Here is a 24,032-nt window from a genome sequence, read left to right on the forward strand (position 1 = left end):
AAATATAAAATATTTTTCCTCGTTTTTTAAATAGCTGCATGTACAATATTTTTCAATAGATGGAGAATTTGAACAACAACACTGTACTAGAGTACGCACTTTAACGGTTTCGCAGATATTCCCGGTTTTATATTTCATATGGTGGCATTTTCCACAGTAAATTCTTATCAAAGCCAACCAATGATTTTTCTCTAGTATTTTATCGTTGAAAGCGCCATATGTAATAATGCTGCGTGTATCCGCAAAACTAAATACAAAAAGTGTTTTTTTTTTTATTTTTAATTCTCCATCTAATAAAAAATACAATACAAAAAAAAAAAAAAAAAACGAAGAAAAATTATTTTATATTTTAGAAAGTTTGGCGTAGAATATTGAACATCCTATGATTTAAGATTACAAAATTTATAGCAAAGTAAGAAATATAACATCTGAAGCAAATACCTATTATAGTTTTGACGGCAACAGTTCCCATTTTAATAATTTTTAAGAAGGGCTGAAAAATATATATTTTGATTTATTTTAATATCTCGAACCATCGAAATAGATTTACTCATACCTTAGGATTATGTAAAGTGATCATATAAAGGAATCCAAAAATGCAAAAAAAAAAAAAAAAAAAATCATTTAAAAAAATCTCATCCAAATCCACTCACACTTTTTTGAGCCAGACTATAGAAGCATAAAATATTTTCGAAATATCTCCTGGTACATACTCTTTAGGTTTGCACTTAAACAGAATTCTAAAGTTTTTTTATTCTAGGATTACAGAGGCCCGACGCACTATTTTGCCACCTCTGTTGCGATATTTCCTTGATGTACAAGCCATATTATTGTAAAGTTTCATTAAAATCCATTCAGCAGTTTTTGCGTCAAAAAGTAACAAACATCCATTGCATACATACAAACATCAAACTTTCGCGTTTATAATATTAATAGGATATCTCATATAATAATGGTCGCGTTCATCAAGACAAGTTGATCAGTGAGCAATGTGTCATCGATTGGTTGTCCTGCTGAACGCACTTTTTAGCATCCCTTAGACAAGGAACTCTCTTTCCCTGTCTAAGGTCTACAACCGCGCTACGCATATAGTCTAAGTCATATTAAATAATCTAAGTCAAAGTACAGCTTAAATTGTTTTCACTCTTTTTTGGCACAAATCGAGGGGATTAGTCAACTGAGAACAATAAACAAAATGGTTTGTTTTCGTTTTCCAAAACATTTTGTGACATTTGGCGTATGTGACGTTTAATCCATCATGCATCGCTAGCGTAGCGTATTTTAAATCTGATAGAAAAAATGGCGACTGATCCAAGAGCGCTCACAACTAATCAGCGCGTTCAGCAGAAAATCAGTGATCGCTGCGGTAGCGCTACGTCCTGATGAACGCGACCAATGATGCACTGATCAGTGATCACTGCTATTTATCAAGAAATTAATGAAAAAATCGCAATAAAACAAACAATAAACGCATGACGGTTAAATAAAAATGTTTTTGATTTGGTTTGAATAAAATTAAAATAAATAAACAATAATTCATTTATTTTCTGAAACTGATTAGTATCTACAAAGCCAACAATTTATTTCTTCCTAAACTTTGTACCCTTACTCTTTTTGTCAGTTAAAAACTATAGTAAATAAGTATACACTTTTGAAAAATACCAGATAATACTATAAATACCCAACTGAGACAATAATAATTTCAAATATAAATTTGCGGCAAATATAAATAAATATATACGCCTATCTTTTAAATGAAATTGATGGTACTAATAACAACACAACTAAATATATACCTACTTATGCGATATATAAATACTATACACACTATAATTATTATAATGTTAAAAAATAACTATACCTACTGATTGTCATTCTGTGTGAATAATGCCTTAGCTAGCTTGAACAGATTGTTTGTCAGTATACCATTTCCACTCAGAATAAGTGGAGGTATATGGACTATGTTTCTAAATTCTTTCACATCACAACACCAAACATAACCACCAGATCTACTCTTCCAAGCGGAATTCCTATATCCAGCAGTTGTACAAATATCTGTACAGAAATTATTGGAAATCTCTGTAAATGGATCATTTTTAATCACAAAGGCGATTCCTTTTCTACTCTTCGGATCGTAAGCAATTTTCCAAAAATATTTTGGGACTGGTAATATCTCGTTTAATGCAAGATAAATTCTCGTTTCAATTCTATGATTGTTCTCGTATGTTAGGATATCGTGTGTTCCTGTATATACTGTTAAATCACCGTAAGTCCGTGACAATGTTCGTACAACAGATTCTACGCTTTTCCAATTTCCGTTATTGATAGTTTGCCTAAAACAATAGTTGAAATTTAATTTGGTTTATTTAAAAAACATAATTTCACTTAACATCAAATAATTTTATTAACAATTCTGACCAAGCAATTAAATAAATAATATCTGAACTACATATTATTATGGTCAAAAATGCAGCACCATTTACGAAATTTTTTACATATCTTTCGTGAATAACTTGAGTTATGCACTGTGAAAGTTTTAACAAAACTGGTATGCACGAACATTGTTAGAAACCCTAGATCATATACTTACGTGGATAAACCAACGCCATAAGTTTAGCGGCATGCCATTTTCAAACCTTTCTTTATTCGTAACTTATGAAACGTTCAATAGGTTTGTCTCTTCTTCGAGGACCTTACTTTGGAGCATGAGTATTAACAGTTGCATGTATTTCCACACCACTTTTATACGGTTTGTGCTACTAAATTCTACATTGCTGTCCAACTCTTCATTGTCATCATATTGTCATAATCTATGGTCATAATCATATGTCATAATCTTATTTCCATTGTATAACGACGCTTGTTTTTTGCGTTTTTCAATTTAAAAATTGTATTAATTACTCTTTTATCGACCGCTTTTATATAGCCAAGGATGCAAGTGTGCTCAGTGAGAGGTTAAGTTTGTGCAATTATACTTTATTTTTTTGTTGACTTTCTAAATACTCATGAAAATAACTAGAAAGTGTTTAGTGAGTGAAAGTTCTAATGGCAAATGTCCCGAAATTATTTCTTTTCATAGGCAAATTTTTCAGTTGTTCCTTTATTTATACCGCATTAAAAGCACACTTTCTGGTTAGATTTTCTAAGAATATTGATATTCGTAGGAAGCGGCTAAATGTATTTTTATATAATTCTAATTTTTGTGACATTAAACATTCAATTCTATTGTTCAAACATAAGCATTTTACAAATTAAATTTTAAAATTAATGTTCAAATTTGGCGCCCGGACGATAGGTCCTGAGCAGTTGAGTAGAAGCACCGCGCAACAAAAAAAAAGATAAAATGGGAAGTCGTTGATATGTTGGCAACAGTTTCCGTAGTGATTTACTTATCCACATCCACGTAGACTGAAACTTCGGCAGCATATTCGCAGATAAAAATAAGTAAAAAATGTTTTTTTTTTTATTATATTTTTATATCGATATATTTCTTGATATACAGTGTGTAGAAGTTCCATTTTATTTCGATTTTTCCAACACTTGCAGTAACGTCAATATCGTCTGGAGCGATGAGAATTAGCCTTTGATGTCGTACGACTCCAGGTAGAGGGCGCCACGTATTACATTTTTTAACTGGTTTGAAGAGTATCATATCGTCCGTACCTGTATAAACTATTGAGTAATGAAAATATACATTTGCAACGCTTTTTACGTAAAAAAATGCTTTTCTAAATATGCTAAATTTTTGGTTCTTGAGATATTTGAATCGAAATATCATCATTCCGTCATCACTCGACATAAATTAAACATGTTGACTAAATAGTTACTAGACTGAGATCATAAATTTGAAATGTTTTTGCACCAAATGTTCAACAAAAACTGTTTTATCATCATTTGCAGAAAAAAATAAAAATTTTTCCAAATTCTATTATTTCCAGTGAAATAACTATCTACTAAACGTGTTTATTTTTCGTCATTAATGGTATGTGGTATTGACTATTTCCATTCTAAATATCTTGGAGAACGGTTGCTCGTAGCGATTTTTACAAAGATATATTTTTACGTAAAATACACACAGAGATGTATATTTTTCTACTCAATATCTAATTTTTAATTTTTATACAGGTACGGGCAAAAAGTTATTAAACTTCAAAAACAGTTAGAACAGATGTGTAGGTGGCGCCCTCTACCAGTAGGAGCCATATTGACATCAAAATCAAATTTCATGTCAAAAACTCCCCAGACACCAGTTTTCATTCAAATATTGTTGTTACTTCAGAAATTATTTAGAAAAAAAAAATCTAAATAAAAAAAAAAAAAAAATTTCTACACCCTGTATCTCCGAAATCCATTTTAGGACATACATTTATACGAACTTTTACTTATTTATCTACAGAATACGCCGAAGTTTCCGAAATACAATTCGAACCACCCAGCATATATTCTAGGGTTAGAACACGGATATAGTTTCTACAGATAGACAAAAAAACTTGTACTTATATATAGTTTATATACATTTAGGGTAACCTGAGTAATGGAAAGGCAGATAAAATGGCCAAATAAATCTATCAATTCTATTCGTCACACCAGAAGTCTTTTATGGTGCTGCAAACATAATAAACATGTGTGTGCCAAACAACCTTGTAACAAACAACAACTGGTAAGAAAGACGAAAAGTTATGGCAGATTTGATAAGCAAAGACTGGAAAATTGTCAAAAAGATAGTTGGTTTACTTTTTTACATGACAAGATCATATAAATCTGATGGTATAGGCAGACGAAGTCATGTGCAGATTCTGTCGGTTAGAGAAATAGCAGTACACAGTCATACAAAAATCACTGCTTTTGCATCTAGTGCAAAGAACAGTGATTTTATGGTTCAAGATCCTCTTCATGGTGTACCGTAGTTAACGCTTAAAATCTGGCACAATTAATTAGCCATTCCGTCGCGGTCTGTCATTCTGTATTTGGCAAATGTAAATGCCTTTCTAAATTATTGACTGACATTGACGTCGATGTTGTGACCCTGCAGGAAACTCACATGGATAAATATGTTCATCTCATTACATCGGATACCTATACCACCGAACCTATGGATTAGCCACATACGTTAACAACTCTATAAAGAATGCCTCACTATTATCATCTGACTGCATTGGCAACATCCATAGGATTGTCGTCAATATTCACTCTCTTACCATAACCACCAGTGTATATAATCCACCAAGTATGACATGGCTAGCGGCAGCTCGACTCGTACCGACAAAAATCACCCTGCTGTGTACATTGGCGGTTTCAACAGTGGCACAGCATGGGTCCTCAATAGTGATGACGAGGCTGGAATCGAAATAACTAACTGGGTAAAAGATAATAATCTTTATCTTGTTCGCGATGCTAAGCAACCGGGCACAGTCTGATCCGCTGTATAGCGCAAAGACTCCAATTCTAACCTTTATTATTTTACGAGGAAAACAGGAAATGTCCCCTTGCTTCAGAAAGACAGGTCCTGGCTGAATTCATAGCTAACACAGACCAGGACTAGTTACAATAGGTATCCAAGATGGAATTTTAACAAAGCCGATTGCGAGAAATTTCTACAAATACTAAATAAAACTCTGCACTGGGTCCCCCGAAGCAGCACAATTACAGCCGATTCTGTAAAGCAATCATCCATAATGAAGATCTAGAACTCGCGGATGAAATTCTGTGAAGTTTTCATACTAATCGACGAGAGAGATGGTCTCAAACTGTTGTCAATGTGGACTTTAAACACTCCAGCAGGAAAGCCTAGAGCCTTTTAAGAAAACTTGGTTCAAATACACCAGTGGGAGCCGACCCTGTAGTCACGCCGGACCAGATAGACCATCCCATTCACACAAATTATTTGATAATAATTGAATAGCTATCAAAAAAGAGCTAACCCAGCTAGAAAAAATATCACTCAAGAATCTGCCCAAACCTTCTCTGTAATCAACTTCCTCTCCCATACAATCTAAAAATCTAAAAAGACGACATAGGAACTGAGTATGTGTGAAAATATATTCACAAGCCAATCTATTTTGTATGTCGGAAGTAAAATAATACACATTTTTACTTACCATTGCGGGGCCACGTTGATATAAAAATAGGTAGAGTACTGTGAACTTGCAAGTAGAAAATCCGCTTGGGGTGTTAAATGTCCACGGGCAAGAAACGAATTTTCGTTGATGTAATGTCCTGCGAGAATAGACGAATTCAATAGTTTGCTAAACATCGATTTTTGTGCCACTTTTTTGTAAGACAGAGATGCTGGAATGCTAACATTTAGACCATCTGTACTGAAGTCAGGTCGTAAAGAGAAAGAAGAATCTAAAATAGAAGCATCAATCAATTATTGTTAAAACAAAAATAGTAATTGTTTCCATACTACACTATAAAAATGAGGATGCTGAGCTGACCACGAGGGTTCCATACCGTTTTTTTTCTTTGTCATAAATAAAATACTATATACATACATCATACAAATAATTAATAATCTCTTTAAGAATGTGCCCTTTCATAGGATACCCTACATGACACGATTAACTCAATTCAAACTTTGGAACGCCGCCGTTCCTTGCATCAAGATCCAGATTTTTTTGTGATTTAATTGAAACATATTCACATATTACTTAGATGTCCCTTTCAGTGCACCAGGCTTGGAAAATGTACAAAAAGATTTGGTCACCTATACAATAATTATAAACCCAAAATGCTGATTAAACTTCGATTATTGACACAGTAAACTTGAAGCTAAGACTATATTTTGCCTTTAATTACAAATGTATCCTTTTCAAATTTTCCTATACTTCTAGTATATTTGCAATACTTGACAAATTTAGTTCTAGGAAAATCCAACGGAAAATACCCTATGAATTTCGATTCTATAGCCTGTTATACACAGCCATTATTAGCTTTACTATGAGAGGGAAGACAACAAAGTAATCCTATAAGTATTAATAAATTCTGTATATGGGTTCTGTTTTTCACTTTGAGGTAATGAACCCCAAAAACATGCTTTCTTTAGTGATCATATTGTACATAATAGCTGCTAAAATGACATAAAGCATAATGAAAGACTAAAGAAGTAAAACATCATAGAACAAAACAGATAAATAAACATTTAAAATATTTATGTCTCGTAGCTCAAAATATCATATTAATAAATATTTTTATCACATTACAGGTTCCGCAATGAGGGTCCGGCAATAGGAAGCTCCTAGAATAAAAAAAAAAAAAACTTGAGAATTTTGTTTAAGTGCAAAACCAAAGGCAAACGGCATGTAAGTCTAAAAATATTTAAACTTCCTATATAAACAAAGCGGGTGACCTATAATTCTTTTTAAATGAACACCCTATATATTGCATTTTTGGCTTCCCAGATCACTCTTACATAATCCTAAGATATGAGTAAATCTATTTCAATAGTTTCAGAGATAAAAATAAACTAAAAAATATATATTTTCAACCTCTACTTAAAAAAAAAAATACAAAAATACAAGAACACCTGGAATCAAACCATGTTGACATTTACTTTTAAATGTTTCCCTTCACTGCTACAAATTATAGTACTAGTAAAATCCTGCTACAGGATGTTCAATATTTTGCGCCAAACTTTCAAAAATATAAAACAATTTAAAAAAAAAATTTTTTAATGGAACACCCCTGCATTATTTTACTGACAAGAACAAAACAACATTTTTTTATATCAAAAGAGCCAAATTCTAATAGTTTTCCTTTATACCACATTTCACATGGCGCTTCAATGGAAACATGAGAGAAAAATCATTAAGGCCTGATAAAATTTATATTTTAAAAACATGAAATGTTCCAGAATATCTGCGGAACTATTAAAAATTTTGAAATACTCTAAATACAAATGTTCATATTTGTTAATTCTCCATCTATTGAAAAACAATATACGGCTTTAAAAACGAGAAAAATATTTTATATTTTGCTTTATGTAGAATATTTGAACATTCTGTATGATTTCACATCAACATTTATGGCAAAGCATTATGACTATCTAAAAGTAAATATCTAATATAATTTTCTATCAAATTTTGGGTCAAAAATGCAATAATAATATACAGGGTGTTTGTTCCATTAAAAAAAAATCATCCCGATCCTCCAACACATTTTTTCACCCGGCAAAGAAAACATTTTCCTGTTCATCCCTAGTACATACTCTAGGTTTGCACTTAAACAAATTCCTGCTTTTATTTAGGAGCTACAGCTGCCCGACGCACGCATTAAGCCGGACCCTCGCAGTATTATATTATATATAATAAAAAAAAAAAAAAAAAAAAAAAACAAACATAAATAAATAAAACAAACATCCAAGTATTAACTGACCAACATACCTAAAAACATTGAGAAAATTAATTAATCTTTATTATATGTGGTACAATGTCATTCGGTTCGATTGATTATACAAAACGGGAAGAACAAATTCTTATATATGTGGGGAAGCAAATTTGCATAATTTAAATTAGAGCTTTTGAAATGAACAGGGTTTCGGCAACTCAATATCCATAATATCAAAGCTATTCTTTTTTCTGCACACCGTATTTCATTCTTATTTTGATTTCTTCTTGGATCCTATAAAGAAAATTTATTATATGCTTAAATGCCAAAACCCTTATATTCTAACATAATTTTTTCAACTAATTTTCATTAAACGTAACCATGGCTTTATACTAAAGTTAAGCATGGCAATTTTCTAGCATGTTTCTTATTTTCTAAATCGACATTATAAGGCTTAAGACCCTGGCTCAAATCTTCTTGACCACCTTTACTTTGAATTTACCTGCAACAATTTTTCTAAGAAAAATGAAGCAGCATCTGCCATGGAAGTAGTCATGGGTATTAGTGATTTTATTTGTGAAAAAATTGTCTGGAATGGTTTATGTTATGTTAAGATATCCAAATAGAAATTTTCTTGATGTCTGCTGAAAACCATTTTCCTATTTCCTGCAGAACTGATGTGTGGTATATGAAAAACCCATTAGGCAGAAACGTGTTGTTGGAAGTGAAGAAAACCAATGGTCTGTCTGGCTCTTTCATGGTGAAAATCAAACATATCTGTCAACCTTACATATACACCTTAAAAGTTCCTAATATGGCCGACCTTAGTTACCGAAAATTTGCAAATTTTTTTTTTTAATGAAATATAAGTTGGCGTTAGCGATTTCAGAAATTGATTTACTTTTTGGTTAACAACAACATTTTTCAGGATAGTCAAGTTGACGTTAAAGTTAGATTACTAGGTGGTTGTCATAAATCATAAAAAAAACATAGGATGGATGGAAATCATTTAATAAGAACAAAGGCATTTTACCGCAGATCCGAAGAGATTTTACTTAAAGGTATTTTATTTTTGTTTTTAACTTTTTGTGGTACCTTCTATATTTTAGTTAAAGGGCGTAAGAACTGTAGAAAGTGAATTTTTGTTTCTCATGTTTGGATTTATATCTGAGAGTTCTTAGAATTATCAAGATTACTGAATAAATGAGAAGGTTTAAAAGTGAATTTAATAGAAGACTTGGAATAGGATGATGCGTTTCATGTTGTAGTTGATAGATCAATTCCCATTTCTGAATTTGTTTTTATTTCAGTACAGTTAATCACAAATTGAATTGAAGTGTGCAAAAACAGCTACCTATATATTTTCAAACATCTTATTTAAATAGTTCTTTATATACTGTTAAACTGTATCAACTACAAAGTCTTTAATAAACAGTTATAAGGTAATAAATTTTGTAGATATAAATTTAATTTATGAAAAATTTATATATAATAAAAAAAAAAAAAAAAAAAAAAAAAAAAAAAAAAAAAAAAAACAAAAATATACTTTATTAAAAAATAACAAATACATACAAAAACAGCCACCAAACCGTAATAATCAGAACATTATCCACATTATAGCAATCTTTTATTAAATTTGTGTCACACTCCTGTCAGGTTAAACGTTACAACCTGCTGGGTTTAAATCGTACTAAATTTTATACCTAGTAAATGATGCGTCAAGTAACAAGTATAGGATAAAAAGAATTATTAATATAGAGAGTACTATACGATGTCCTTCTGCTTATTTATGAAATGATTTTTTTTTATTTGATATGAACTTTACTTATACAGTAAATAAAACATAATTTTTGGTTTCCAGGTTTTGACATTCTAACTACATCTATTAAAAACCTTAAGTGCTTTTAAAAAAACGATATTTTAAATAGTTTTTATTATTCTTTGTGTATCCTGTAAAGTAAAAAATATATATATTTCAAGAAATATAAAAACAATGCAATATACATATTATCTATTTCAAGTGTTATTTGATCTTTGGTCCCATTACCAACATTATCTTTATTACGTTATTATTAGTAGATCGTCCCTACTAACTCAATTCTAAACCGTTTTATATTTCAAAACTGATTTACAACAATCTGTAATGCCCGCGCTGTTTCCTGAAATGTAAGTTTGACCGGTCAGACATCATATACATATTATTACAAACCTGAAAAATACTGATACGAGGAAACTTCTCCAAATAATTAGAGACCTTTTACAAACATCTGGACTAAAATATTTTCAAGGAATTTCGTGGACGAGCTATCATTAATGCTTTAAACGTTTTACACATTATTTGAATATCTTCCAGCCTATTCCTCATTTCTCGATCGGTGAAAAGATTATTTATAACTATATAATTTAAAATATCCAAAACAAAAAAAAAAAAAAAAAAAAAAAAAAAAAAAAAAAATAAAAACTCCAAAAATAATGAAAATATTTAGGAAAAGGAACCGTAAACGTCAGTCAGCCAAGTGTCAGATTTCAATTAGCTTTACCACAGATTATTAATTTGAACGATTTGAACTACAATCGATTCCAGTCTAGATATTTTCGTTTTTTATTTTTTTGTAATTGTCCTATTAATTCGCGTATGTAAGTTTTAATGAATAAAGTACCAAAGAATTACTTTTCTGTTTTTCTTGATAAAAGCAGTAAATACTATTATATATTATTTTATACTTTTTGGTATTTAAACAAAGCATATCACACCAACCGTCAAACCACTATCTTTTGGAAACAGGTACGTTAAGCTCAATACCAGCCCTCTTGCGGGCTTATCACTGATCGCTCTTTATTTAAAATCTGAGCCAGACAGGTACAGGAAACCCTAATATAAGGCAAAAGAGCATTTTAAATTTGCTTCGACTTATTTTTTTAAAAAATACAGAGGTTGCGTTTGAAATAACGAAGATTTAAGCAATAACAGAACATAATACACGCAAATTCCTACAACCAATTTTTTAAAGTCAGCTTCATAATAAAATGCGTTATTTTTTGATCATTAACCAAAAATTAAATAAAATGTATTCAAGGAAAATATTTACGAATCTTGTTCTGACACACCTGTACATTGCAAAATAATTTTAAATGTACACATGTCTTCCCACATATACCCATAAAATATTTTTTTCAACCGTCACAAAAGCGCATTAATTTTTATGACATGATTGACAATATAAAAGTCATTTTAACGCCTAGGCATAAAAAAAAATAAAAAAAAAAAAAAAAAATGAAAAATATATTATTAAACTGACATAAAGTGTCAAATTCAGCGAGCCTAACCATAGTTTATCGATATATAATTACATACAAGCTATGACTTTTAAATATTAATAATGGAACATTTTAATTGCTTAAAAAAGTATTTGTCGCGTTTGAAAATGAAAATAGCATGTTCTATTCGAGTAAAACGAGTTTTGTGCCTCGGCTGTATGTCGTCAAATGTACAGCCTCGCCAAAAAGTGTCATTTTTTTTTTTTTTTTTTTTTTTTTTTTTTTTTCTGTTTTTTTGTTTTCGTATAATCAACCTAGGGGAATGAGGTGCGCCATCGTGTATAAAAATGGGAAACCGTACTTCGAAAAGTTTTAGTCATTTTTTTAAACACTGCTAAAAACCAGTTTATGTTTATACTGAACCAAACCTACTTTTGCAATTTTCCATCCACCATGTTCTAAAGGTACCAAATTGAGAAACATGACATAACGTTATTAATGATATAAAATTTGTTCTTTTTATCTGGTATCCGATTTTATAAATTTTTCCATATCCATTGCTACATTTGTGAGACGTTTTCAAAACATCTCCTTTGACAGATTTTTTACATCGAATATCTTGAAAGTGCTCTTCATTTCTGTGAATTTTAACAGTATTGCCATCAACACAAGTTACGGACGTTATATTTGAATTTCCCTGAAAAATATAATATAATGAGTAGATATAATCAATAAATATAATCAGTAGTAGTTAAGACATATGGACACAAATTAAAAACTTACTTCAACTTCACCATATTCGGTAAAATCCTACTTTTTTTATTGAACAAAGTAAAAAATACTTTATTAAAAAAAAAAAAAAAAAAAACTTCATTCAGAACCCTGCAATTAGTGTGGATTAAATTATGGTTTCAATTACACTGGTACTTTACCGATTATTCACAATGTTTAAAAGACACAATTTAAAATTATTAGAATATCCCAGCCAGCCAGTTGTATCCATAGAGGTAGCTTTATAATTAGCTTATAAACACAACCTTTTGATTTCTAATCAATTCTACTTTGACGGAAAATAATCAAATGCCAAAATGACATTTCTCGCAAATTTTGAAGTATAAAGAAGGAAAAGTTAAAGTTTGATAACATTTTCTACTAATTGAAATAAGTTCAATAATTAATTTTGATTGTTTTTTTTTTTTTTTATTATAATAATAAATATGATTACATTAAACAAATGTTCAAACTCGTTTTCAATTGAGACCACTAATTGGGAGGTTCTGAAGGAAGCTTTACGGTTTACTAAGATTGTATATCCTTTAACAATAAAAATATCAACAAAATACCTACCATCGGTATCTTGCTTTCTAAATAACCTGCCATGCGTCATTGAAATGGTGTAAAGAATCGGGGGGTGATAGTAATTCTAAAATAGTAAGTTCCTAGTAAGAGCAGGGTGGAAATGCATTAAAAAGAGTTAAAGTATATTGAAAGGGTAAATTTAAAAACGGTTGTTTCGAAATTGTAGGCTTAAAAAACGAGATAAAATTAGGAAAAACTCTGCCTATGGACTCAAACTCAAACGGTAATGGAAAATTATTCGAAAAAGGAAAGGGTAGCTTTAAAGGGTAGGGGATTGTTTCGTGAATAACTCTTTTGAGGTTATTTTTTTGCAACGTGGGCTTGCTTTTTGAAAACTACATTAAATTTTTTTAAATTTTATTTTTGTATAACTATTCTTTTTTGTAGGTTTTCGAGAAGGTTGAAGGCAAAGAGTTTGTTCTGATAGGTTGCTAACTGTCAATCAACATAAACTTAGTTAATAAAAAAAAGTCGAAAAAAAAAAAAAAAAAAAAAAAAAAAAAAAAAAAAAAAAAAACAAAATTTCATGATTTTTAAAACATCTTATCGCTTTAAAATCAGCACTTTTTGCCTAGTAAAAATTTGGCTTTCAGCCGATTAATACTAAAAGCAACATGCAACGCATTGTTGATTGTTCCAATCAAATTTGGTCAACACCAAGGATATTCCGCAGGGTACGCAGATCGTGGAGGAGATCAGATGTCTACATTGAAAAGAATGGTGGTCACTTTGAACATTTAATACTATGAATGAATTAAGGAATGCATTATTTTAATAAGGAATTGCAATGGATTATTTCTTGCTTTTTGCCAATAAGATGTTTTAAAAATCATGAAATTTTAATTTTCAAAATAACCTTATTCGATAACCACTTGGTACTTTTGGAACCCATAGAGTTTATGTTGAACAAACAAGCAAACCAGTTAGCAAACCTACTGCATAAACCCCTTTGCCTCTCAATTTTCTCGAAACCCATCACTCTGGGTGATGTGCAACAAGAGTACCTTTTTTGTAGAAAAAGCATGTAGTTTTCAAAAAATAAACACGTTACAAAAAAAAATAACCTCAGGTTATTCACGAAACAACCAACCTCCAAATAATTTTTAGTAGAATTATTTACATTTTTTCCAAATAATTTTCAGTATCACCATTTGATTTAGGGTCAAAATTTATGACAGAGGATTTTTTTTCGAAATTTCAAGCCTACAATGTACTTCAAAACAACCGTTTTTTAAACTCACCCTTTCAGTGCCCCTAACTCCCCTAATATGCATTTTCCGTCTGCTAATTTATAGGAACTTTTTTTACCCTTACACAGTCTATTATCAGTCGTACAGTGTAGATGCCATCAAACTGCAGCTGTGGGTCGCACACAGTGATCGATTTTAAATATTTATTTCAAGTATAAATTATACATATTGCATTAATTTTATAATGGCATATAAACAGCACAAAGGCAAAGCGAAGAAATTGTACAAAGTAGAATCGAAATAAAGTCAACTATAGAAGCCCTAGAGAACACAATGTGATTTGAACTAACAGAACGCGATTAGAAAAGAAAACACAAGCCTCAGCACAGAATAGAGATGCTTGATCGTATTACGAGGAAGAATAATATATTGGTTTTTGGATTGGAAAGCAGTGACAAAAACACACCATGTTCCGCCAAAACTGTAAGAGCTCCTAGATATAGACTCACAAGCACTGGACCTTTAAATAAATAATATAAACTTTAAATAAACCAAAGAGTGTAGTTAAAGTAGAATTATATCTATCTATATAAATTTAATGCAGAAAATTAAAATGACTGGGTGTCAATCTCATGTACAGACCACTGTACAACTTGAGAAGAAAACAAAATCTTGAGAAGCCATTTAAAAAAGGCAAGAACTCTATCAACAAATCCTACATTAAGGGAAATAAACTGTACATAGAAGATAGATCGTATACTGTAGAGGACTTGAAACAAAATTCAGAGGAACTAGAACCATAACTAGAACAAAGAACTAACAACAGCGCACCCTCAACTCCAGCTCCTATAAGTGAAATAAAACTACTACAAAAAGAAATTATTATTAGGAGAAGAATACAAGAGCGAGAGGACACAACAGCATAGTGAGGCAATCACCAATGAAACCAGCAAAGAAAACAATAGTGTAATTTTTAGTGTAACACATATGAACAAATCTAAGACTATTAAAACCCTAACGATAACACAGCATGACGTTTGAGATTCAGACCTCAAAATGGCACGAGTAAGTACTCAGAAGTTTTATTTATTTTTGTATAACTAGAATTAGATAAAATTACGACATATATATATTTACTTTTTTTTTTTTTTGCTGTTGTTAAAGTATTATTTTAACTACTTTATATATACACCGTATTTTTTTGTGCATTTATATTTTACATAAGTACCATTAAGCTGACCATTTCTGGTTTTTGCCACCTCACTGTAAACAAACGTACACATTTTCTTTAATCTGACGTGCATTGCTATACTTGTAATTTATGTATGTTTATTATTGTATTTGTTACTATACTATTAGGTTCAAATGATTATCATTTACGACATTTTGATAGACACCCCGTACAAGTTTACGGACTTCTGGGGTTTCAGTTTATTTCTTGAGTTGGAATTAGGATGAATATATTTTTATTACTGCTGTGAATTTAAAAACAACTATAACAATAATAAAAAAAAAAAAAAAAAAAAAATTATTATTAATTAAACACTTTATTTTATGCAGTCCTAGAATTGGAAAAAAATGCAGTCACTGCAGTTCAAACGGTATGTATTTATTAAACAAATTACGTCTAGCAGCTTACAGTATTTGTATTAATTAGGTTAATTCTATATTATTTAATAAAAAAAAAAAAAAAAAAAAAAAAAAAAAAAAAAAAAAAAAAAAAAAAAACATTATATATTATTATGATTTGTATACCTATCACCCGATTTTTTCAATGACACCCTGTATTGTTTAATTTAGTGAACACATTTCTAGATTTAACTTACTTAGCAAAATTTGCAAAAGAATTCGAATCTCTGAATACATTCAATACCTCTTTCCATTCGTCTTCAACTTCAGAATTCCATACCACCCAAATTCGTACCCTCGTATGTAAAATTGTATATGAACCAAGTTGTTTCACCCGGCTATTAGTGAATAAATAGGCAACCTTAAAAACATGCGAGATCTATTTATGAAGGGAACAGTTAATGAACGAACAGTTATTTTAAGATGTCTAAAAATAGTCTTAAACCTACCAATGAATAAACATACCAAACAAACTGTTGAAAATTTATTACATGTGACATAAAAATAAAAAAAAAAAATATTTAACTAATATTTTTATTTTAATTCTCCTGGGTTAATTACTTCACACCAATGCACCAAAACAATAGAAGCAGACTACACGAATACACAATTCCAAAAATGTTTTATTTATTAATGTTGATGAGCTACCACAAATTTAGTAATATTAATCATACTCCCGCCTTTATGTAAACGTCACATTATTTAAATATACACTTACATTTTAGTAATCAACAAGAACAGTTGATGCATTTAAGTAGATACAGGGTGAGCGAAAAGTTTAATAGTCGCCATCAGCAAGTGTAATGATGAGAGTTAACAACAATTTCAGCTAGTTTCTATATTATATATTTTGCTACAAACGATGTCGGCGATGGCTATGAAATGAAGATTTTTTTTATTTCCATTTATAAAATTGGGAAATGTCATCGATCGTCATTCCCAAGGTAACTGGACTTTTTTTCTATAATACGGTATCAAAGACAATGCCCTCTTGATAATAAAATTTAATCATAATAGCAGTATCGAAACAATTTACTTATGAATTAAATGAATATTTTCAAGGCATAAAAAAATAGTAATTATTTACTACAAAGTTTCAAATTCGACTCTCACAATTGGGATCTAGGTGTTCGTTATGAGATGTAAATGTAGAATGTTTAGGAGTGGAGTTAACCACCGCGACCTTACAGATCTACGGTGTTCCTTTTCTGAGTTATAAACGAGTTATAAGTTATAACTCATAAAGTCTCAGGGCTTTAACAAAAGCCATTATCTGAATGTCTCATTAGAAGCCAGCTTTCCATCCTTTACACTGGGCCGTATCAAAGTTTACACACGAAAGTCTCCGCCCACCCCAGTGATGGTCTCATGTTTTTCACTTGGCAAGTTCTGAGGAACTTTTTCGAATGTCTAGACCGTGGGAGGATTCCCAATTCCCAATCCAGATTACGGATGGAGCCTTTCAGGTTCTTCAGTTCCGCTTTAGTTATTTACCTGAAGGATGCTGGGGTGAAGTCTATTGATTCAGAGTGTTTAGATTTCGGCCTAAATACTCCAATCCCTGTCCCTGCTTTGGTTTTGGATCAGTATACCACGTGATGTTATGGTCTTTTATTTGCTGAGTAAGCGTTTCTCCCTTCCAATCCTTTATTATCAATACTACAGTGAGGCATTTCCCAAAGTTGTAAATTCTTGATATGTCATCCACTGGGAGTTGGAGAAGTGAATTTCTTTTTGAGGGTGTCCCAAGCCCTGACCTGAAAATTCTCCCCAGCAGTGGTGAAGCTATGGGGGGTGATGCTCTCCCCCAATGTATAATTGAGTTAGGAAATTAGTCATGACAACGCGACGTCTAAATCCCAACACAAAAAATAAAAAAAATTGCCGCTGCACTAATGTGAAGAAAAGCCATCAAACTTAGATTTACATGTACAACAACTTGGGCCACTTTGAAGACCAGGCGACTAGTCTATACTAATCCTATATGTATAAAACTTTAAGTGACTGGACATAATTGATTAATACGATCCTGCTCAAACCACTCAACCGAAGAAGCTCAATTTTGGAAAACAGATTTTAGGGTGTAGAGGTTCGATAAGTATACAAATAATTTATTACAATATTTTTTATTTAAAAAACGGTCAAGTTTTCAAAAAAAAAAAACGCTTAAACACGTATATTTTATTTTATTGATTTATTACATTTTAAGATTTTTTAAAATGTGTACAGGGTGTTTCAAAAATCTGGTCATTGATTAATCACTATTCTGCTCAAACCACTCGTTTAAGAAGCTCAATTTTGATTCTAAGGTGTAGAAGTTGATAAGAAGGATTTTTCGAAACTCGAATTCTAAGGAGGTGAAACTATCCTCAAATAATAAAATATTTTTTATTTAAAATCGGTGAGAAAACCATTGAGTTTTGGAAAAACCTTAAACGCGTATATTTTATTTTGTTGTTTTACATATTTTAAGATTTTTATAATATAAATAATATATCTATACAGGGTGTTTCATAAAATATGACCATTGAGTGTAATCATGATTCTGCTTAAACCGTTTGACGTTTGAAGCTGATTTTTTGGCAAATGGATTGACTGGTATAGAGGTTCGATAAGGAGGGGCTCGAATTTCAAATTCCAAGAGGGTGGAAACGCCCCTGAAATATTATAATATTGGTTATTTAAAACTTTCGGGAAAAACGCTTGGACAAGCATAATTTATTTGTTTTTTTACATATATTGAAATTTTTAAAAGCACAGGGTGTCCCAAAAAGTTGGGTAATTTCTTAAATACGATTCTGCTTAAACTGCTTGACGTAAAAAGCTTATTTTTGGCAAACGGATTTTTCGAAAGTCAAATTCCAACGAGATGAAACTACCCCTCAAATATTACCAAGTTTTATAATAATATCGCCATATTATTTTTTCTCATGCTGGCATAAATGTGAGAAAATTTTATCCAGTTTGTATGTTAATGGAAATTCTTGCTTTGCTTTATCATCACCATTACAAATGATTAATTCGACGCGAACGAAGTCACGGGTACACGCTAGTAATTAAATAAAATATTAAGGATGGTACGATCCTATTTTAATTTTAGAGTTGTCATAACAATCATTATTTATGCATGTAATAATGTTCAATAATGTTAAATTTAAATTTTAAATTAATAAAACAATTTTTTTAAAACAAGGGTTTTTAATTCTATCACGATACATTATTACATGTATTATGGCCTCTAAAAAAAAGTAGGAAGTTGGGAAAATTGCTTGTCCTCCCCCCCAAAAAAAGTTCTAGCGTCACCACTGTCTCCCAGTACTATTCCGTCAATAACCATTCTAATCATTGTCGCATTGGCGGAACCACCGACGACAATATGCAGAGGTGTTAGCTCTAGGATAACTTCCATAGCTGCTGTTGGGCATGTTCTCATGGAACCTGCAGATGCAGATGCATGCCAGTACTTTGCACAGGTTTTGCCTTGCCTTACGTTATTCATCACTTACTAGTTACAGGCGGTACAAAGTTAGTTAAATCAGCTAGTTACTTAAACATAATCCTCAATCCATTTTCTAATACCTTTTTCAATTATATCTTATTGATAACATCGATAGGTCATACCCTTGTCATACGAAATGGTATAAGGATTGATTTTGATGAAATCGGACATTTTTTTTGTTAGAGTTTGCTACTCGTAACGTTCTTAATAATTCATAGAGCCTAGAATATAGAAACAAAGATATCTGTAATAAAAGTGTTGTAATAGAAAATCTAAATGACCTCGTTCCAGTTTGATAAAAAAATATTATCTGAATATAATAGTATTACAATATTTAGTTAAAATATTAGTAAAGCCATTAGTTAAATTAATTTATATATTATTAAAATATATACTTGATAAGAAGTAAATATTTTCTTTTTTAATTTGAATAATTCTAAATTGAACAAAATAATCAAAATTTTCTTAATATGTTATCTTTAAAGTATCTGGTCTAAATCTAAAATGGCCAAGAGGTATATTTTTTAAATTGCGTTTTGTAACGTTTTTAGTTCGTTACATGTCTTTTTTATATATAATATATGATGTCTGGGCCTATCATCACCGGATTCCCTCTCGTTCAGGCCGGATAGTTTATTTGACGCGAAATTTTTACGTTCCCTAGTCACCAACCCTGTTATCGCTCTGAGGAGGCGCTGTCAACATCGCTTCTGTCAACTCTCCGTGCTTAACCTCACTTTGTTTTGACGCTCTGTTGTATCCCAGTTTTTAGAAATGGTGATTATTTAAATCTTGCTGTATAATCTGAATCAGCTGCTATTTCAAAGCAGCAGGTAAAGATGAAATATTATTCTTTTAGATTCGATATTATTATTGAATATTTTTAGGGTAGAGTTACGGATGTCCCAACTTGTATTTGTGTTTTGCTGGCACGTTGGCGTCCCTTTTCTTTTGTCCTCCATGGAAGAAAGGACATGTTGTTTATTATTTATTGTGCCCTCGGAAGTATTTCGAGGTAGGTTTATTTTGTTTATTAGACCTTGTTTGGTTTTAAACAAGAGTTTCATATTTTTAGGGTCCAAGGTACGGACTGTGTCCAAGGTACGGACTGTGTCCAAGGTACGGACTGTGTCCAAGGTACGGACTGTGTCCAAGGTACGGACTGTGTCCAAGGTACGGACTATTTCCAAGGTACGGACTGTGTCCAAGGTACATGGGTAGTGTCTTTGTACGGACATTATCTTATGTAATGGATGTCCTGTGGACGAGTGTCCCCAGTAAGAACGATTTTTTTTACATATAAGTGCCACAGCGTGGATGTAGCTTGAGTCCCATGTTGCTTCGTTCCCAGCTGTAAGCTAGTTAGTTACGGCTGTACCCAATTTATGGTGTCTCATTCTGGCCCCTGGTTGTGGTGGATGGCTGAGTACAGAGATGCGAGACCACTACTCACGCCTGCTACTGTTTGAAGCAAGATTGCATAAAGAACAGCTAAGTGTAGATTTACGTTCTAGTTTTTATGTTTTAGATTTTCTATATTCCTCAGTCTTAAACAGAAAATGCACATTTTAAATAATATCGTACAGACTATATTTAGTGGTTAGGGATTATTAAGAACATTTATGTCGATTCAGTAGTTACAATGTGATTTAGATTTTTAGGTTTCATTATATTACGCCTTGTAATAGTATTACTTTCTATAGATATTATTATTGCGCTAGTATTAACAGATGAATAACATGATTCTAGAACCTACCAGGCTGCAACATATCAGTTTAACACCGCATAAATTTAACAATTTAAATAAAGTAATGCTACTTTCTTATATTTTCTATAACGTTACACGCATTGTATTTTTTCATAGTCTTTTCATAGAACATATTTAATATTATTTACATACATAGTTTTACTCCAACAAATAAACCACTATAATAATTATTAAAATTGTACACCGCTATTTACCATCAGAATTCTTCATCAATAAATATAGTCATTAGTTTTAAGTAATATACAACTGTGTTTTCTTTCTCTGTACATGCCTGGCGCCCAATATCTATTTTTTTGTTTATTGTTCTTAATTAGTTTTCTTTCCAGTGAAATACCTTATCCACGACTGCTCTCCGATGAAAAGCTGCCATTCGCAGTGGTAGTTGTTTAAAAAACGCTACAGTGTTCCTGTTTAATTAACAAAATAAATACAATAACGACATTTTTTATCAAGTTCTAACCAAAATTAAATCTTATTATTAAAAGTGAGAAATGAAGGCAGAAAAAATCGAGCGGTATAAGAAAATGAAAACATGAATAATGAATGTAATATTTTCAATATGCTTTAGAAAAGCGGACATTCCAGAGAGAGAGAAAAAAAAAAGAAAAGGCGTCTTGTACAAAGTTTTTCGTTTCTTTACATAGTAAACAGCAACACTCTTAAAAGCGTTTCGAATACAGGACCGTATTAAAAATAAATTTAATTATTTTAAAGCGAATATCATCTTCAGAACTTAAATTCGTGCATTTTATAACTATCGTAATATAATATTTCAACATTTATATTATATGAAATTTTTTTATATTAAATTTATGACGCGTTTAAGGAATAAAGCCCTTACTAAGTTCAAGAAACATAAAACTGAAGCTTCCTGGCAGAATTATAAACAACTTAGAAATCTGGTAACTTCGAGTCTAAGAAATGAAAAGAAAGCATACTTGTTCATCGGTTTAAGGACCAATCCGAAAGAGTTTTCGCCTAACACTACGGCGTTTGAATATTCATCCTGGTATGCCATCTCATCATGAGGATACTGGTACTGCCGATGAGTTTAATGAGTTTTTTATTAATTCTGTACCTAAATTGTGCATTGATGATAACACTAATACTTATTTACAAACTTATATGAGCTCTAAATTTCTGGATGATTCCAATTTGTTTAATTTTTTGGAGGTTGATGAGAAAAGTATTTTGAGGATAGTTAGGGAAATTAAGTCTAATGCCAAGGGATGTGGCGGGATAGATAAAAGAATGATTGATTTAATACTTCCTCATTTATTGCGTCACATCACTTTCATTATTAATACTTGTATTAAAAATAATCATTTTCCAGCTACCTGGAAAATTGCTAATATTATTCCCACAGCAAAGAACTCTAATCCTGCCAGATTATCTGATTATCGACCAATAAGCATATTACCTTTCCTATCTAAAGTATTAGAAAAAATTATGCATAAACAACTAACGGATTTTGTTAATGTCTCTAAGATTCTTCCTTTCACTCAGTCCGTCTTTAGGTCTCGCCATAGTACGGCCACTGCTTTACTGAAAGTCAGTGATGATCTCTTTTCAGAATATGTGACAAAGGTGATACTGGTTGCCTACTTCTCCTGGACTACTCAAAGGCCTTTGATACGTTAAACCATAGGATACTTTTGGAGAAATTGCAATATTTTGGTTTCAGTGACTGTTCACTGAAACTCATGGCGTGTTACTTGGCTGGTCGACAACAGAGAGTTTTTATCAGAAAATCTGCTTCGACTTTATTGCCTGTAGATCGTGGTGTTCCTCAGGGCAGTATTCTTGGTCCATTTCTGTTCTCTATTTATACGGCAGATTTTAAAACCTATTTATAAAATTTATCTTCACATCATTATGCTGATGATTTTCAAGTCTACTGTTCCTTGAGTAAAGATTTCAAAGCCTCTGAAAGCAAAATAAATGAAGATCTGAGAATAATTTACGAAATTTCACACCATCATGGTCTTTTCTTAAACCCTAATAAGACTCAACTAATTTTTTGTGGGTAAGAACTCGCTGAGATGTTTCTCAAAATTAAATATCGTACTTGACTCTAATATCACCATTACACCTGCTAAAAACTACAAAAATCTTGGGGTTTATTTCTTCGATTCTAAACTGAGATTTGAAAAAGCATGTATCATATATTTGCAGAAATTGTATTGTAAGTTAAAGACACTATATTTATATAAAGATTTTCTTAACAGAGATGTTAAATTGACCTTGTATAAAAGTCTTCCTTAATTCTTCCATTGGTCTTCTACTGCAACACTGTCTACTGGCCAGCTCTACTTAACAAGGACAAACAAAAGCTTAACAAAACTTGTCAACTCTTGCTTAAGGTATCTATTCAGTTATACTCCTAATTTGATCATGTTTCCCCTCTTTATAAACAATCGGGCTGGTTAGGACTTGAACAGTATGCTTTTATGCATACGTGTATACTAGGTTATAAAATAGAAAAATTTCAAGAACCTCATTATTTGTTCTGACATACTTGTCAAGGCAGCTGACCTCCACGACCTTAATACCAGAAAACGCAGCAGTTATGTTGTGCCTAAACACCGGACAGCCTTGTTTGAAAAATCGTTTTCGTATTATGCTTCGAAATGCTACAATTCACTTCCTCCGTACATTAAAAGCTGTCCGTCCATTGCAGGTTTCAGGAAATCTCTTGTGGATTTCAATTTAACTTTATAAAAGTATTATTGAATTGTACCTTAAGCTCATGTATGGGTGTTTTATATGTCTTTTTTTTTGTTCGTTTATATAATTTAGATTTATATTATATTAAAATTGTTATATTGTTGTATTAGTATTGTATGTGTATTTTGTATTTTTTTTAAGGTGGTTAGATTGAGTAGCGTATGCTAGACCTCGCCACCTACTTAAATAAAGTCAAATTATTATTATTATTTAGTCAATAAAATGTTTCCTACTTATTAGGAAATGTATCTATATAATATGTAAATGTAAATTGTAA

General features: G+C 31.3%; 1 protein-coding gene across 1 annotated transcript; it reads right to left on the reverse strand.

Annotated features, from left to right (window-relative positions):
- Nucleotides 1-1,836: 1,836 nt before the first annotated feature.
- Nucleotides 1,837-22,555, reverse strand: LOC115884470. Its single transcript, XM_030903064.1, has 3 exons — nucleotides 22,495-22,555; nucleotides 6,099-6,348; nucleotides 1,837-2,333 (listed from the first exon to the last, which is right to left on the reverse strand). Exons 1-3 carry the CDS (start codon nucleotides 22,553-22,555, stop codon nucleotides 1,862-1,864), a joined length of 783 nt encoding a protein of 260 aa, XP_030758924.1. The 3' UTR covers nucleotides 1,837-1,861.
- Between the last annotated feature and the right edge of the window lie 1,477 nt (nucleotides 22,556-24,032).

This window comes from Sitophilus oryzae, unplaced genomic scaffold (assembly GCF_002938485.1).
Source record: "Sitophilus oryzae breed Bouriz unplaced genomic scaffold, Soryzae_2.0 scaffold_250_pilon_pilon, whole genome shotgun sequence".
Classification (NCBI taxonomy): Eukaryota; Metazoa; Arthropoda; class Insecta; order Coleoptera; family Curculionidae; genus Sitophilus; species Sitophilus oryzae.